General features: G+C 34.0%; 1 protein-coding gene across 1 annotated transcript in view; it reads left to right on the forward strand.

Annotated features, from left to right (window-relative positions):
• Nucleotides 1–17,452, forward strand: part of LOC115879080 (protein singed wings 2) — a 118,373-nt gene extending 100,921 nt beyond the window's left edge. Inside the window, exons 6-9 of the mRNA XM_030895725.1 lie at nucleotides 11,711–11,828; nucleotides 11,887–12,006; nucleotides 15,216–15,299; nucleotides 17,097–17,452. Coding sequence (XP_030751585.1) covers nucleotides 11,711–11,828; nucleotides 11,887–12,006; nucleotides 15,216–15,299; nucleotides 17,097–17,282 — 508 coding nt within the window. The 3' untranslated portion in view covers nucleotides 17,283–17,452. The remainder of the gene's footprint in view (nucleotides 1–11,710; nucleotides 11,829–11,886; nucleotides 12,007–15,215; nucleotides 15,300–17,096) is intronic.
• Nucleotides 17,453–18,264: the final 812 nt, after the last annotated feature.

An 18,264-nucleotide genomic window follows, 5' to 3' on the forward strand; every position in this document is an offset into this window, starting at 1 on the left:
TATGGGTTTTCACTGGAATATTTTTTTAAAAAATCATGAACTCCACTGACTTTTTTTTCTCTTGTTAGCGAGATATAGTCTGTCCAACGAGAAGATCCTTGACAGTGATAGATGTGTCTGTCATTTTAATTTCAAAGTAGTTTATTTTATTTTACAAAGAAATAAGTTGGTACAACTGGAACGCATAGCAGGATATATTTAAAATTTGATTGACAAGATGACAAGTGATTACCATAGATAAATGCAACAAGTTTAGATTGGAAAGCCCGTAAAAATTTTGGGTCGCGAAATTATTTTGGGTCGCGACCGTTATACGCGATCTGGCGCTGCGATAGCGGTCGCTAAGAACAACGGCAAACAAAAACAGAAATAATTTTCTCTTGTCAAAGTCAGAATCTTCAAAAATCATAATAATCTTTCAAAATCTAAACCGCTCTCATTAAAGAAATTCCGAAAAGTGTTTATAGCGTCCATTTTCAAAGTAATTATTGCTATCTTGTGAGTTTAATTCAAGTTTTATTTACTCCAACCGGTGATAATTGTGAAAAAGTGGCATTAAAAACTTAAAAAGCTGTGCTGTGAACTGTGAACTGCAAGAAACATCGTGGATCGTGGCATAACGTCGGTTTCCAATGTTTCATAGGTATTTCATATATGCGTCCTGATATAAAATAAAGTTTCTTGTATGCAACACACTGTATTTTATTTATAAACTTAAACGAAAATAATAATAAATTTGAATAAACAATATTTGGCGATATAATTCCGGAAAAAGCCGAACCGCTCCGAAATTTTCAAAAGTTTTGGGTCGCGACCGTTGCAAGAATAGCGCCAAATAGTGTTTACATTGTCCTTATGGGCACTTTCCGATCTAAACTTGTTTCTTTTATCTATGGTGATTACTTCAAAATATTGTGAAAAAAACTGTATAAAACTGAAGAAATGTAATCGAGTTATTTTATTTAATAAAAACGGTATGTGTTAATACAAAACAAACAAGAACAAGACACTACATACCAAAAAAATATAAAAAAGAACTATTATTTACTTTCAAGCTTTATGAAACTACCCGCATTTATGATTATATTTATCAATATAACTTATGTACAAATACAAATTTGTAATATTCCACAAGAATAAATAAAACAACATAGGTAAATAAAACAAACTATTTTATTAATAATAACACCTACCAAATTTTATACCTTAAAGGCTGATTAATTAACTTTAATCTTAATTTTTTTAAACCTTTTGACATTATTTTTCTGTAGTACTAAAATCCATTATTTACCTATCGTGTGATGTCGATATTTTACAGCTACTCCAGTTTTTAGTATGTGTTTAGTTTGATCCTTCTACCATATACGAGATGCACTTATCTACGACGAAATGGTATACAAACTTTATCGATGGCAACTTCATTGGTTTAAGACTTCCTGCCTGAGCAGCGAGTATTAACCATAAACTGTGCTCTGGGTCTACAGTTAATTTTCACTCGATTTTTCCTCCACTTGACTTCAAAAGACACAAAACACACGTAATAATACGAATCAAAATGCATCATCTTCCAAAACGCAAGGTATTCAACAAAAGTTGACACAAAATTATAACCTATAATTTGGCAAGACTTTGACAAGCGTCAAAAATTACAAAAATCTAAAGGCGAGTTCATACGCATCGGCGTCCGTTTGTCGTTCATCGTTCCGTCAAACCAATAAAATTGAAATACGATGTGTCATTTTTTAAATAAACCAATAAAACTGGTTAAAAACAACAAGACACGACGTATGACGGATTTATATTTAAACCCATCCATAGATAACTTAAAAATTATTAGAAACTTTTTTTAGTAAAATAAATAGATTGGTTGGGACGTCATCTACTTTTCTTCTGTCATCGTCTGTCGAAATCTTACCTGAGAAAAAAAACAGAGTATAGTGTAAGCAGTTTAATGACGATTAAAAGTTGTCTATTGATATTTTGTGGATATCGGCCTCCTTGATGAGATAACACAATGTTATTCATTTGCCTTGATCCAAGTTTAATAGCAACCTTTAAAAAAATTAATATCATTAACTTGCGAAAGTAAAAAATAAGTACTCATTGACTCATCAAAAAAAATTGAAAAAATGTTCCTATACTAGAGATGAGCAAAACTGCGATTTTCCAATCGCAGTTGAAACTGCGATTGTGATTTGTAAATCGCTGCGACTGTAACCTGCGATTGCGATTTTGATATTTTTAAATTAGTACGCTGTAAACTGGGAAGCTCAATCCCAAAATTTTTGAGAAAAAACAGAATAAATAGGGGAATAATTTTTTTTTTAATAAAATCTTACAAAGAAACTGTTGGGTGTTTCGATGCCATATGCCTTTTAAAGTGTTTTTTATTATATTTTTGCTCTGCACACATATTGCAATTTTGCAAAATTTTCATCAATTACCAAAAAAAATCAAACCAAACCAAACCAAACCACAAATAACTTCGTTTCCTTTTTTAAACATTTTTGATAAGAATAGACCGAATAAATTTAACAGGGAAAAAAATACATAAAATGTTCAAAATATTCGAATGTGCTTTTAGACAGTCTGTAGGTATACTAACGAAAAATTTATTATAAAAAAGGTTGCCGCCAACCTTAATTCAGATAACGAGAAAAAAAACTGTTTATTTTATCTTTTTTTTTTCTTTTAAAAACATTTTCTTTATATGTAACTCAAAAGAAGCCGACGCCGACGGCTTTGATACGGCCCGTCCAGTGCAAGTGCAAACTTTCGAACTTTTAGATAAATAAAAGGACAATATCACATTTTATTATATTTGAAATTTCTCTAAAATAAAAAAACTGATTGTAAAGGATGTATTTAAATTAACATAGCAGCCGATCCACAATTGTTTAGAAAATTATATTATATTATGGATTGTTATAAAAATGTTTATAATAATATAATATACATATAACAAAAAAAATAAAGAGAAAGGGCTGTTTCTTTTTCGTGATCTATATCTTCTAGTAAATAAAGGATAAAAATAGATATTTTTTTATAATTTGAATCCAAAACTGTCCTTGAATGAATTATTTTACCTGAATCATTACCTGGGAGCAACTGTAACTATAATTAGTCATAACCGAAAACAAGAATTTTTTAACCTTCTAAATCCATAATTATATTATAAATCTAAAACTATTATCAAAATTTAAAACTAAAAAATTATACATATATATATTATGCGGTATATAAACATATATAAGCCTATTTTCCATGATTGCGAATGTGATTTTGCGATCTAGTCTAGGCCGATGTGTTGAGAGCTGCGAACGAAAATCACAATCGCTGCTCTTCGTTGGCGTGCCCACTCCCAATGCCGCGCCGCCGGTGCCAACGAAAATCGCAATCGCAATGTTGGGATGAGCTGCGATTTTCGTTCAGCTCCTCGTTCGCCTGCCCACTGCCGTGTTGATGACGCGCCGCCGCCAGCCGGTGCGTACGAGAATCGCAATATTGCGATTTTCGTTCCCAGCCATAGAGAAAGTTAATAGTTTAGAGAGTGGTGAATCGCGTGGTAAAATGTTGGGAGATTGCGCTTTTAGCGCCCTCTACTTGGCTACAGGTACGAACTATGAAAGAGCGGGAGATTTAAATTATTATTATACTTATTATTTTTAAGGCAATTAAAACTAAGAAAGTGCCCTTAACCAAAACAGTGATATAAATGGAGATACCTACTCAAATTTTATATTATCATGATACTAAAGGATATAAATACAGCATTTATAATCCTTTTACACCTTTTTATTCAAAGTCTTACACGCTAATATAAAATTTGACTATCTCCATTTATTTCACTATTTTTGGTTAAGGGCACTCTTAATTTTAATTTTCCTTTTTTTATGGGAAAACGATTAAATGGGAAGAATTGAATGGGAATGGAAACAATGACCAATTATTGTATTTTGTGTTAATTTATAATACCCCTACTCTACTAAATATCTAGCTACATTGTACTTACAGTTAAATAGCTACATTGTACTAGTTATATCCATATTTACAGTTTTATGATGGCTATTATTTTATTTCAACGTGCTACCAATTGATTCGCTCCGACTTGAGTACTTACTATACCTCGAGATGGCTCCAGGAATTATTTATCTTTACAGGCCTAGAATATGAAGATTCACAGTAGAATTTTTGGTTTTACTACCTATTAGAAACAAACCTACCCCCCTACATCAAGGGACATACAATTATGCCTTGTTCTCGGCCATGATATTCCTTCCATTCTATATCCAACATCCAACTTAGCAGACCTTCTGGTTCACAACAGGGCCTAGACTGGCCGGATGATATTTTAACAGAATAGCCCTTGATATCTCCTTCACACTTTTATTTAATAATTAAATAGGAGGGCTGGATGGTATAATTTCTAGAAAGAATAGCCTGTGAAATAAAAACTTCTGCATGGACATTACCTTTCTTACCTTTGTCTGCTATTTTTTAATAAAAAACAACTGTTTAGTTTGCACAAAAATAAAATTAACAATCAAAAATATCTTAAAAAATGATCAAGCCTTGTACTACGCCGCGTGCCGGTTTTTGAACAAACAACAAACAAAAGAATGAGGTTAGCGGCGTTGCCAATGTCAATTTTCTAAACTACCCAAATCTAAATTAAATTCGCCAATTTGGGAGAAAAATGTCCCGATTCACCAAAAATTCCCCATATGATTATTTTAACAAAAAAAAAATAATTTTAATAAAAATACAATATTTATTATATATGTTAGAGAGATTAAACTGTAAATTACCTCCTTGTTTTTTAATCCCTTCCCTAGTAGCAGTGCCGGATTAAGGTCCTAGGGGGCCCGGGGCTAGGGGCTACCCTTGGGGCCCCCCAGGTCGGATTATTTTTCCTCATTGCTGTTATTTTCACTTAAACTAATATTGCTTGAAGTTGAACAGGAAGGCAGTTCATGATCTTGGTGTTTATTCAACTCAGAATTTGACGTTGAAAGGGTTTTGCAAATACTAAAAAAGTCTGTTACTTTAGGCAATTTTAAAGTTTTCTTTAGGTTTTCTTCTTATATCTTAAATTAATTTAAAATATCCCTAAGTTTTCGCAGATTTAAAAATACAGAGTGTTCCGAAACTATTGTACCAAAATCTAAAGGTTGGTAGATCTCGCCAAAATAAACGTTTTGAGATGGGACACTGAGGGTGCATCCACACTATCCTGAAAACGACGTATCGGCGTAACGACCTTGAATCGATTTCCAGTAATTCTATTGGCAGAAATTTTTGACAGATAAAATTTCTGACAGATGAATTTTTCAGCCAATAGAATTACTGGACATCTATTCAAGGTCGTTACGCCGATACGCCGTTTTTAGGATAGTGTGGATGCAGCCTGATGGTCGGAAATGCGTCGTTTTCAAAATACAGGGTGTTAAACTTTTAAGAAAAAAAATCGATCTTTTTTAATATCTATTATACCACTACTATACTATTTACTATAATACCAAAATATTATTGAATTGAATATTATTGCACCGTTTTCGCTTGAAATAATAAAAACCATTTTCATACATGTGACCAAATCGCTAAAATGGTAATGTAAATTTTAATGGTAAAATTTGAAAAACGACAATAATTTAGTTTTGGTTGAACATAGTTCGTACTATGTTCATAGAAAGAAGTTTTTGGAAAATAAAAAATCTTTTTAAACTTAAATTTGCCGTTTTACAAATTTTGCTATTTAAATTTATGGTAACATTTTAGCGATTTGGTTATGCATGAAAATGGTGTTTATTTTTTTACGCAAAAATGGTGCGTCGGACAAAAAAAGTCAAGAAATAAAATATGTTGTAAATTGAATGGGGATTTCAAAAATAATATTAATTTTATTTAAAAAGTAGTGGCGTTACCATTCAACGCGAATGGCAATAGAGACTTCAAACTCTACAGATATAAAAAGACTCAAAAGACCTTTAAAACAAGGTATCACTCGACCCCCTATTCCATTTAAAATTATTTTTAGGGTGATAGTGCCGTCAAAGGGGTGCAAGCAAAGAGGGTGTAAATACCAAGGTACTTATAATATATTAATGCGCTTATTTTTAAAAGAAGAAAACTTAAAAAAGTTATTATTAATTTAATTGTCAATACCAAAATTATTATATAAATGGTCATATCAAGTAAATGCATAATAAGGCTAAAACTGATTCCTACCTTACGTTTAGCAGATCCACTAAGATATTTTCTGCTACATGATATTTTTTAAAATACTGGTATACACTACACAGTTATAAACGTATTATTGTTCTTGTTTTCTTAAATCTATTATTCGCAATCGCTTACTTCATAGATGCGCTATGCAAAAATTACTAATCAAATAGAATAAAAAAGAGGATTCCAATCTGAGTAATTCCCCTAGCGCTTTCGGCTTTCGGTAATTCATCCATCCCGAAAAATTTAAAAAGAAGAACGAGCCATTGTCTATGCAGCACTCTTGATATTTTTTGGGGAAAGTGTGTTGCCGCCCAAAAAAAAAAAGAAGAGTCAGTGTTTTTAACATTATGAGAATAACAAGTTGTCTGTTGCAATATATTGCAATATATAAAATTGGGGCAACGGCCCAGCTACGTCGAAACACCGGTTCCCATTAGAACACCGAAGTTAAGCGACGTAAGACGATGCTAGTGGATGGACGGGTGACCGGTTCGAAGCTTTGCATCGAAACTTTGCATCGTTGCCCAAAAGGGAAAAGTGTAAAATCTATTGATACACACTGCTCATTCACGCCGGTTCAAGGCCGGATGAGATCGGATATCTCGTGAGAAAGAGTTAATTTAGACACTTCCTAAGTCGGTAGGCCATTGACCATGATATGGCCGAGGACCGCGGTTCGGATTCCGCGTAAACAAGTAGGTCCCGTCCAGTTTAGCCATTGCAGCAGAAAGGAGACGTTAACTTGAACCTCAAAAATATATTTAATAAGACTAAATACCTATGTACATTTTCATTTAACTAATCTCGATTAAATTCTCCTGATTCGGGGGCCCCTCTCAATGACGGGGCCTGGGGCTATAGCCCCCCCCTTAATCCAGGCCTGCCTAGTAGTCATTAAATAATTTGAGGTCACTAAATTTTCTTTGAACTGAAGCATTTGCAAAGGGAAGCACAAGTAAAAAGCAGATTATAATTTTTAAGTTGGGAAAGATATATCGTCCCGCTCCGTTTTTAAAGCTAAAAATTTTACGCCATTTTCAATCAGCAATAAAATGTTGAAACTCCCCTTATTTTCGCCCCCTATTGCTAAAATCCCCACAAAACTCCCAATCGGCTCCGGATTCCCCAAAATTTGGGGAATTCCCCACAAATTGGCAACGCTGGAGGTTAGCGTGTTCTTTCTGAATATGCTAAGACTAACGGACTAGTGTCGAAACACAGATAGCTAGATGGACGTATTTCGGCACTTGCGTCGATGCGCTACAGGTACATTTGCCTGCGCGTCGTATGTCTTCTGGCAGTCTTTTAATTTTTCTGTTTGTCTATGTTCCCAGCTCATCGTTCGGCTTCTCAGTGCCGTGTCGATGCACCGTCGGTGCAAACGAAAATCGCAATGCTGTGATTTTCGTTCGCGTGCCCACTGCGATTGCAAATCGCAACTGGTGTAATATTGGTTGCCTAAAAATCCAAAATCGGCAGATATATGTTTCAATCGCAAGTCGCAGTTTGTTATGGAAAGGAATCACAGGTTGCGATTGCGAATTTACAATCGCTGCGATTAAATCGCAGTTTGCGATTTTCTGCTCATCTCTATCCTATACATATTGGTATGGAAATCATAGCTTTAGAGTTACAGGATGTTAAAACTTTTTAAAATAATTTTTTTCTGTAATTATCTTAAATACAAGTATTTTTTTATTTGAAATTGCTGTAGGTTGGACTAATAGTAATAATAACTAATAGTAATATTTTATTAATTTAATTTTTATTTTAATATTATTAATTGTAATTAAAAAAATTGCTATCTCATCAAGGAGGCCGAATTCGACAAAATATTAAGAAATAACTTTTAATTTGCATTGAACGGCCTACACAATTTTGATATCAAAAGCAAAAAAGTCAGTAGCGCACAAAAGCAAAAGTAAGGCAAAAAAGTCAGTAGCGCACATTTTTAATATTCCAGTGATAACCCATATGCACGTCTTTGATGAATTTATCGACACTTTTTTAGCATTAAAATATGTAGCACTTATGGTAACTTTTACCCTCCAAATTTCATCTGAATTACTAAAAGTACTTGGAAGAAAATTAAAATAAATCGAAAAAATATTAAGACTTTGACACACTGTAGCTACGAAACAAACTAGAATCAGACCTATGTTGATATGAAAATAGTGTTTGAATATGGACTTTATAATGTTCCGTCTTACGTGCCTGTAGCCACGACCTGTTAGACAGATGTCATTCAGACATATTGTTGTCCTTGTCTATTATCCAATTATAAGTTGATATGTTTTGTTAATTTACTTTCACTTTAATATACGATTATTAAATTAGTAAGACCTTCATTTAGTACATAAATATACACCCAAAACGTAAAACAAATAGATATTATTTTTAGGTGAGGAATCTCCTCACGAGATATTTATTTTTGGAACACCCAGTATAAATCAACAAGTAGTTCCTTACGAAAATACAACTAAATATCTTGGCATGATAGTTGAAGCTAAACTAAGGTGGAAATCGCATGTGAAGAACTTAAAGTATAGGAAAATGAATTGGTTACTACAAACTGGTGCGACAGTCAATCCTGTCAATATAATATAATGAGATTTTGCTTTATCAACAAGTCTTGAACCTAAATATTATCCAAAAATTCCAAAACAAGGTACTACGGGATATTGTTGACTCACCGTTGTACATTAGCAATGGCAATCTACATAAGGACTTAAAATTGGATGATGTCGACAACGCCATCAATAAATATGCCTTAAGACATGAAGAGAGGCTCCATCAGCACATCAACATCGAGTTTACAGCCCTGTGCATTCTAAAATAGTGCTATACAGAACTGACAGAACCAAAATAACTATCATCGGATTAGTGTTTTGTATTTTAACCGTAGCAAATTAAGTCAAAATCAATTAGCTTATTAGTGTAATTTTACTATACTGCTATACTAAATGGCCCAAGGGTGATTTAAAAAAAAAATATAATAATATTACATACTACTTGCAAGAAAAATATATCTAACTACTTCCGATTCAGTGTTTTTTAGAGTTCACTTGAACCCGACTTTAAGTGATACGACCAGCTCTTAATATTTCAGAAACACTAGTAGAAGTGAACAATGTACAGGGTGTTGCATTTAAAATAATTAGTAAGTTGGTTTTGATCACATTCCATGGCACACCCGCACAAAACTTTTTGTCAAAAAAAGATGACCAACTGAAAGTACCATTTGATTTCCAAACTGTCTTGTCCGAAAAAAGTCTGTCCAAGCGATTTTTTTAAATACGCCTCCTTTTACTGATTATCGAATGTTTTCCATATGACCATAAATTAAAAACTGATATTTTTAAATCTGATATTTTTCATGATTGTGTTGTAACTTAATAAGTTTTTTAATCTACGATTGAAATATTAAATGTTATTTATAACTTAAAACCCAGACCTCAAAATCCATGGTTAAGATAGAACAAATGGAGATATTTAATTTTATTATATTATTTCCAGTTACTTTTTACAGAAATTCGAGTATAATTCTTAGAAGAAAACTTAAAAAGAAATATCTAGAGCTCTATATCATTTTTACGAGACCTTGTTCTTTTAGAAGCAGAATTATCATAAAGAAAAAGATCAATGTTATAATATATATGTTAATTATCAATTAGTGATGACCTTTTGCAGACAAGATCATCCTTATTCATAGTTTTATATTAAAGTTATAATATATAGTAATATAGACTTTGAACCTGAACCTGTGAGAAACTTATTCAGATAATTTTCTATTTAAAGAATATAATTGCAGTCTTCCATAATAATCATAAAACTAAAATTAGATATCTACTATTCTTAGATATAAGATTGTAATATTAGAACTACTGTAAGATTATTGATATCTCCTGCTTTGTCGCTATTGATCTTTTTCAAATAAATCATTTCAGTGAGTAGTTCTTGTTTTAGAGTATACAGGGTCCGTGAGCGACAGTGCGTCGGGTTAGATTTCGTTTATATGCAGACATAAACTGCATAGATGTATGACAGGAAGATAATATGTATATGAGCGAATTTATCGACAAAACACTTTAAATACTCGTACAAAAAACGTTCATTTTTTAATTCTTAATATAAAGGAAGTCTTAATAGTGTCACTACTAATTTAAGTTCAGATACAATTTCCTTCTAGATTAGTACTTTTAAACAACGCAAATTGTAGAATAAATAATAAATAAGATGTCGATTCCCTCCACCATGCATGATAAGAGGGGGGGGGGTTAATCACTGCAACCTTAAAGATCTATTTTACTCCCCTTCCTTGAGTCATCACACAGTCTATAACCCATCATACCCCTGTTGTAGAGGGGACAGGGTATTTCCCATCCTCCTCTGATAACAGTTCTTCCTTCGAGGGTACACACCCTTGCACAGTTGGAGTTTGGCCCTCCGTGCCGCCCTTCACAGTCGAGGAGCTTGCCTCCGGCTGAGGAACCCGTGAGGTGGAGGCTGGGTCTCTCTTTAGACCTGATACAGGTGTAGTCCCGTATCTATAATAGAGGATATGTCCCTCTTTCTCTATTTCCTCCTTGGATTTGAGGTCAATTCCTATTGTGAGGACCTGACCATGACCTTCCTTCCTCGAGTTGATGATTCGCCAACTCGATGTCCTTACATTGAAGTTCTGACTCTGGATAAGGCTCAGCAGGTAGGTGGTGTCTTTCCCCTTGCCCCTCGGCAGAAAGACCGTGATGGCCACCCCTTTAGAGATGTTTTCTCCCTTCATTGCAACCAGTTCCGGCCCTTTCCAATTTTTAAGTTTAGGTGCGATTTCCACCAACCAATTCGCCGATTCTTGAGATACACAATCTATGAGGATCATGCCCACCCGAAAGTGTATCCCCGCAAAACGCAGCTGACTCACATTTTGTAGATCGTTGTGTTGCGATACGATCGCCACTACTTCGTCCAGTATAGCCTCTTCTAGAGACATTTGCTGATGGGTGGTCAGAGCAACCTCTGGGAAATCCTTTGGCAGCACCGCCATTTTCACTTGTCCAGCAATAGCGGCAAAGCTGGTGATACGTCTCTGCTTGCCTCCCGGTGTTGGACGGCTTTCCATCCTGGCTTTTTTCTCTCCCTGTCGGAGAAGAGGTGAGAGGTTCTCGCTCCCTCTCTTGCCCTTTGATGGAGATGAGTCAGGTTGTTTCTTGGTTTCTTTACTCTCCCCTTTTCGGAGGAGTGCTTTCGCTTTTGCTTCCTCTGGAGCAAGTCCTACGTGGAGCAGTCGGAGGTATCTCCGTGCTTCTGGTCCGCTAAGACCTACTCTCAAAGGATCGTCTAGCCCGCCTGGTTGACCCAGGCCGGGTAAGACGAAACGGTAGCTTGTTTAGTCTTGTATTCATTGTTACTTAAATGACTCACTTCACAATATAATATATGTATTTGTACTTTATAAATTTGTTTGAATTGTTTTCTATTCTAGAAATGTGCTGGACATATATTTGGACAATAATAAACTTACAAACATCCACGTTTTGGAAGGATCGCACTGGCTGACTAATTTCAGAGTATTTTCATTGAGAAACAATCAAATTGAGGAGGTATGAGTTTATTAATTTATTTCCGAAGTATTTTAAATTAAAGGCATTTTTCCTCAAGCTTCCGACGTATGCTCTGGACGATGCTTTTAAGCGTAATCCAAATATGCCAGATGCAGTCAGATTAAATTTAGGCGGTAACCCATGGAGATGTAATTGCGTGTTTATGCCGAGATTTAAGGTAAATATACTTTCATTAATATATGTTACGTTAAATTCGGATATTTTATCAACGTCATAGTTAAATACTGGGACCAGGGAACCCCTCGGGTTACATTAAAGCTTAAAAGATATTTTATTTATTAAGATATTTATTTAATAACAGTTTATCCATGAAATATGGAAAGTAAAAGCGAAATATATGGAAAGTTGGAGACTCCCTTTATCTTATAAATTTCGATAAATGTGTTGGACAAAATAAAGACCAACCTTCAAGAACTGAAGAAATATCATAATTTGTTATTGACGATCGAATGCTTTTACAAAACTAAGCAAACTAAAAACAGTTGTGTACAATAAGCAAAAGCATAGTACAATGTAACTACCTACAATCACAGATTATACAGATTATAATCTTTGTTTTTTCTTTATTGTTTTTCGTGGTTTCAATTTTCGGAATCGGGCACTAGTTAGGTGACTAGTTTGCGCACATAGCACGCCCACTTATGGCCTCTAAAATTGTGCACAGCGCCTGACCGGCACAGTTATTAGAGAGACATCGGAAAACCGAATAGCGTCATCCAGTATTTACGCGTACCTTATCATGGTTACGATATGCGCGAGTCAACGCAACACCCGCTAATAACGTTACCGCCTGACGTAATTTGCGGATCAATTACACCAAGCGCTCTTTCTAAATAACCTCTGATAACGTTTAAAAATTGCTTAAATGGGCATATGCGGGTATTTGACAACCGGAGCCGGCCGGCGAGATATTTTATTTTTGGTTATGTTTGAATTATTTTGAATTATTGCTTTACTTTTATTAGGTAATTTGATATTTAAGTAGCTGGGATTAGTTTTAATTAAATAAATATGGCCCAAAATATGGATTCCACCTCTTCCAATACTAAAGAACCTATAAAGAGTCTTAGGTTTACAGCAGATGACGACTTAGACCTTCTAAGAGAATTTGTTACTTGTTGTCCTAAACCCATTGGCAGACGTTGAACAATAAAACACTGGAAATAAGCACTTTAGCCCTTTAGTTTTAAAATACCTAGTAAACAAAACAATTTCAAAGTTTTAAATTCGAAGTTAAGTTTAAATAGCGGTCGCGATGCGATCAGAATTCTTTCCGATCCGATAACTATAAATGAAGAGAGTTAATACCACCTCACGTAAAGGAAATAACACCTGGCCTTATTAATGTCCATGCACGCTATTCGGTTTAGCGATATCTCTCTATTACGCTATTTATTGTTATTTTACGCGAGTTTATTTTTGTGCACAGGAAATTTGACTCGTTTGCACATCGTCATAAAAAACAATTTTCGTACCATGAATTAGGGACAAGATTTTTATCTGTATACTTATAGGATACCTAATCTGTGCTACAATTAATTGTCTCATTGTTTCTTACCGTCAATTTGACATCTCCAGAGTCAATAATGAAAAAATAATACCTAATATTAGAAGTTCTTATATTAGTACGAGAGCTAGCAACGTCGGAAAAACAACTATTTTAAGACGTCTGGCTCTTTGATATATCTTTTACTATGCTCTCTAGAACAGCATGCGGCCCGTCTGGCTGCCGGTAAACGTTGCGTTCCCTATTGCGCATTGAAAGAAGATCCTATATTTTTATTAGTCCTTTAAATTCTAGTATTGAATATAAATCGAACATGTCTCCATAGCGCAGTGCGTATAGTTTCCGACCACGAACCGATGATTCATAGTTCGAATCGGGGTCGGGGCAAAGACTTTTTTATTTTATTTTCGTTTATATTCTGATAGTAAAGTATTAAATATTTGTTTTTATTTAATTACCAGAAATATTTAATACTTTACTATCAGAATATAAACGAAAATAAAATAAAAAAGTCTTTGACCTGACTCGGATTCGAACTCTGAATCATCGGTTCGTGGTCGGAAACTCTACGCACTGCGCTATGGAGACATGTTCGATTTATATTCAATACTAGAATTTATAGGACTACATTAATAAAAATATAGGATCTTCTTCCGATGCGCAGTAGTGAACGCAACGGGTATCGGCAGCCAGACGGGCCGCATGCTGTTCCAGAGAGTATAGTAAAAGATATATCAAAGAGCCAGACGTCTCAAAATACTTTCTCGAAAACGTTGCTAGCTCTTAGACTATATTTCTCATCCTATTTTATCAAAATTACACAAAAAATGCATATGGATATTTGTTGTTTGTTTTTAATTTTTACTTTTGTTTTGTTTATTTATTTTATGCTTATTAAAATCAAAATAGCGATAGTCGAAGATTATTAACCTCTGCTTTGCCTCTGCAGATGACCGAGCAGTACATTTATTTATATTAGATTGGGTTAATAAAAATCCTTTATTTTTCATTCAGAGGCAATCGAATGAACTTCAATACGCTGATGACTGCGTTCTAGTTGCAAAAACGTTAGAGCAATTACATGAAATGCTGGACACATATACCTGGGCATATGAGGCTTTGGGCCTTAAAGGTTGATTCTCACTATATTTCCGTTCCCATTCCATATCCATTCCATATCCGTTCCGTATTTTTTATTGTATTCACGCTATACGTATGCTTCCGTTCCGTATCAGTTCCATACTTTTTATTGTACAATTTATCATTACGAAAGTTTTGTTATAAAAATTTGTATCTTTTGAAAAAGGTAATAGATTTAATTAAGAGGTGAAAGAATAAATAAATATCAGCAAAAAATGTTAACAGAGCTGGTACAAATGTAAGGACTTGACAACGCTGTCTCCGATACGCTTCAGTCCGTCCGCCATAAAAATGTATAGAAGGAAAGGATATGGAGCGGAAGGGAAACGGAACGGATAGCGTGCATTGTCCTATTCCTTTACATGATATAATATGTTATGTAAACGGAAGGGAGCTGATACGGAAGGTATAGTGAGAATCAACCTTAAGCTGGACATCTAAAAAACTAAAAGCATGTGCTGGAAAATCATAACAATGCTATAAAAATCGGAAAAGAACTATTGGAATATTTAATTACCTCGGCAGTTTGATTTTGGTAAAGGCCAATATCGACTCTTCGAATATATTTGTAAATGTATACGTATATTATTACCCTTGTATTTTGTAATTTTCTTTTGTAATATAATAGGTATAATAATGTAACAATAAAATTTATTACATTAATTATATCGCTGTGCAAAGATATTTTCGAAGATATTTTACTTATTTTTCTTTTACAGGAAATGCTGCAAAAGTACGCCCCACAAATTAAGGATATACGTGACATTAGATGTGCAGAAGATAGTGAAAATTCATTAGTACCGGTAAAAAAATATCTTCATTGCCTATATCTTTCAAAATTTAACAAAATATTAATTTTAATAATTTGTTAATTTTACTTGAAAATTTCAATATTTTTTTTGGCGTTAATAATATTCTAAAGTACTAGTAAGTATAGGTTTACACTCATCTGTCATGAGTCGTCCGTCGTTGATTTTTGTGCAATTTTATTAGTTTATTTCAAAAATGACAGCTCACACTTAAATATGATAGTGAAGGAACAATGGACAACTTATTACGGATGCATGCAGACCCATACATAAACTATAAATAAACTTATCTACACATGGCCAAAATTATTGCATATAACGATATTTTTATTTTATTTTTTTGGCCCTAAAATGATTCTTTTTGTATTTTTGGACATATTGGCTTACTACACGACTAACTAATATAAAATTAAAAATCTAAGTGCAACTAGGCTATTATTATAATTTTATTTAATAATAAGTGAAAATCAACAAAAACAAATTTCATTTTAAACAGAAAATTTAAAACAATTTTAATTATTTCTCACAACTAATAGTCTGTATTGCCTCCTCGAGCCTCAATGCAAGCTGTGAGACAACGCGACGTGGCATGCTCTCAGTTAAGTTGTCCAGAAGATGTTGAGGAATGGCTTCCCATGTTTCGCGCGCAGCAATTTTCAATTCGTTTAAGATACGGGGGATCATTCCTTTTGGCCATATGGCGTTTTAGCATGTCCCAAGTATGCTCGATCACATTCATATCTGGAGACGTCGCCGTCGGTGGCCACCACAGTTTTCCCCCCTATACCCTCTTCCACACAAAATTCGCGAACCGCTAAAGTGCAATGGGAGGAGCATTATCGTCCATGTAAACAAATTCATCCCCCACTGCCCCTCGAAATGGACGCACAAGAGGCTCTAAAATGTCTCTAAGATATGAGGCACCTGTCATTGTGCCATCGATGAAAACAAGAGGAGTTCGAGCTCTGTGCATTATACCTGCGCATACCATAATGCGTCCCCCTTGAAACGGGACACGGGATTGAGCTGCATTCAAGCGTGCTCGTCTTCCTGATGCTCTCCAGACCAAAGTTCGTCGCGAGTCTGACGCTAGGCCTATTCTTGTTTCATCACTAAAAATGACGAAATTTCAAATAGGTCCATTTGCTCTCATCTCCTCAGCCCATTGTAGTCGCGTAATTTTGTGCTGTAAATTAAGCTTCGGAACACGTAGAGGCCTCCTTAAATGTAATCCTCTGTCATGGAGTCTTCTTGCTATGATCTTTCTTGAAACATTTACTTCTTCAAGGCGAGCTAACTCATTTTTAGTAGCAGTACTAGAAAGCAGGGGATTGCGCTGTGCAATTAGGGATATTTGACGGTTTTGCACAGCAGTAGTAACTCTTTTTCTACTTCTTCCAGGCCGGTCTGTAACCTCGTTTGTGTCCCTAATTTTTTTTAATATTCGCGAAACATCGCTTTGGTTAACTCCTACAATTTCAGCTATTGCAACTTGCCGGTAGCCCTGTTGAGACAGTGTTACTATTCTGAACTCTATGGGAGTGAGCCACTTTTGAAACACCCGGTATAGTGTTAGTAAAAATAATAAAGACCAAATTTTGTTTTTAAATAAATATAACGCATTTATACTTAAATTACAAATTTCGAAAGATCTCACGTGAGATTAGCGGTCCAGAGTCCAGACAAATCTCGCGACATCTCACTAATGGGAGCATTGGGGGGTCAAAAACTTCCTTAAAAAACCACGTAATTAACGGACGCCCCCTTCTAAATATTTTTTTTTATTTACAGATAATGGATTTATCCAGAAGTTCCGTTTGTCACTCACCAACGGAATATACTGTGCAAGAGGCTTTAGACTTATTAAATGTCGTTTTAGGCTTATTAATTATTCTAATCTTAGGAAAATTAGCGTATGATTACTACAATTTCAAGAAGACTGGTAAATTACCCTGGATAGTTACTAAGATGCCCTAGCAGTTAAATTATTGTACATAATAAAGTACTCTTAATACCTGATGACATTGTATATATACCTATTAGTTTGAAGTTTAGTATATAAGAATAGTATTTCTAATTATGTATTAAATAGATTATATTTTTTAGAATAATTATTATCATAAAGAAAAATTTTGTACTGATTGTCATTTCTTGATTTATTTTATTGGAATAATTATTACAAAACCCAATGTACAGTTTGACAAATATAGGAAGAGACTTGGGGATAGCACCGGTCGCGCACACGATAGAGAGAGAACGCATTCGGCGGAAGAGAGATGCAGTTACGCTACAGTGGGTAAATTGTGGATTATTTTTGCCTGATATTTTAAGAATTCTATACCGTATTAACATACAACCGTACAACATATCGAAATAATGATTTCTTTCATAATTTCGATATGTTGGTACATTATTTATAATTTATGATAATGCTAATTGCTGTTAATCATTTAAAAAAAACAAAAAAAAGTTTTTTAGTTTTTTTTTTTTATTAACATATAATTGTACAACATATCGAAATAATGATTTCTTTCATAATTTCGATGTTGGTACATTATTTATAATTTATGATAATGCTAATTGCTGTTAATTAATATTTAAAAAAGCTGCAGCATACCTATTTTAATTTGATTTTAATGCAGGTTTATAAAAGAATCATTTCATTCTTAGATTATTTTATTCTAAATTGAGTGCTTTACGAATTTTATGATATTTTTTTGAAAAACATGAAACTTTTTACATTTTTGATGCCAACTAATTGGCATGGTATTATTGGTATGGAAATTGTGCTTCAAGAAAGAAAAAGAATTGGCTATTTGTAATTTTTCGAAAAACAAATTATACCTATATCGCTGAAAAGCTTAAAATGGCGCTTTTTATGAAGTCATGGCCAACTATGGTTTCCATTTTAAAAAAACATAATGTTTGTGTCATATGTCAAAATGACAGGTTTTAGAAA

The sequence above is a fragment of the Sitophilus oryzae genome, unplaced genomic scaffold (genome assembly GCF_002938485.1).
Source record: "Sitophilus oryzae breed Bouriz unplaced genomic scaffold, Soryzae_2.0 scaffold_1576_pilon_pilon, whole genome shotgun sequence".
Taxonomy (NCBI): domain Eukaryota; kingdom Metazoa; phylum Arthropoda; class Insecta; order Coleoptera; family Curculionidae; genus Sitophilus; species Sitophilus oryzae.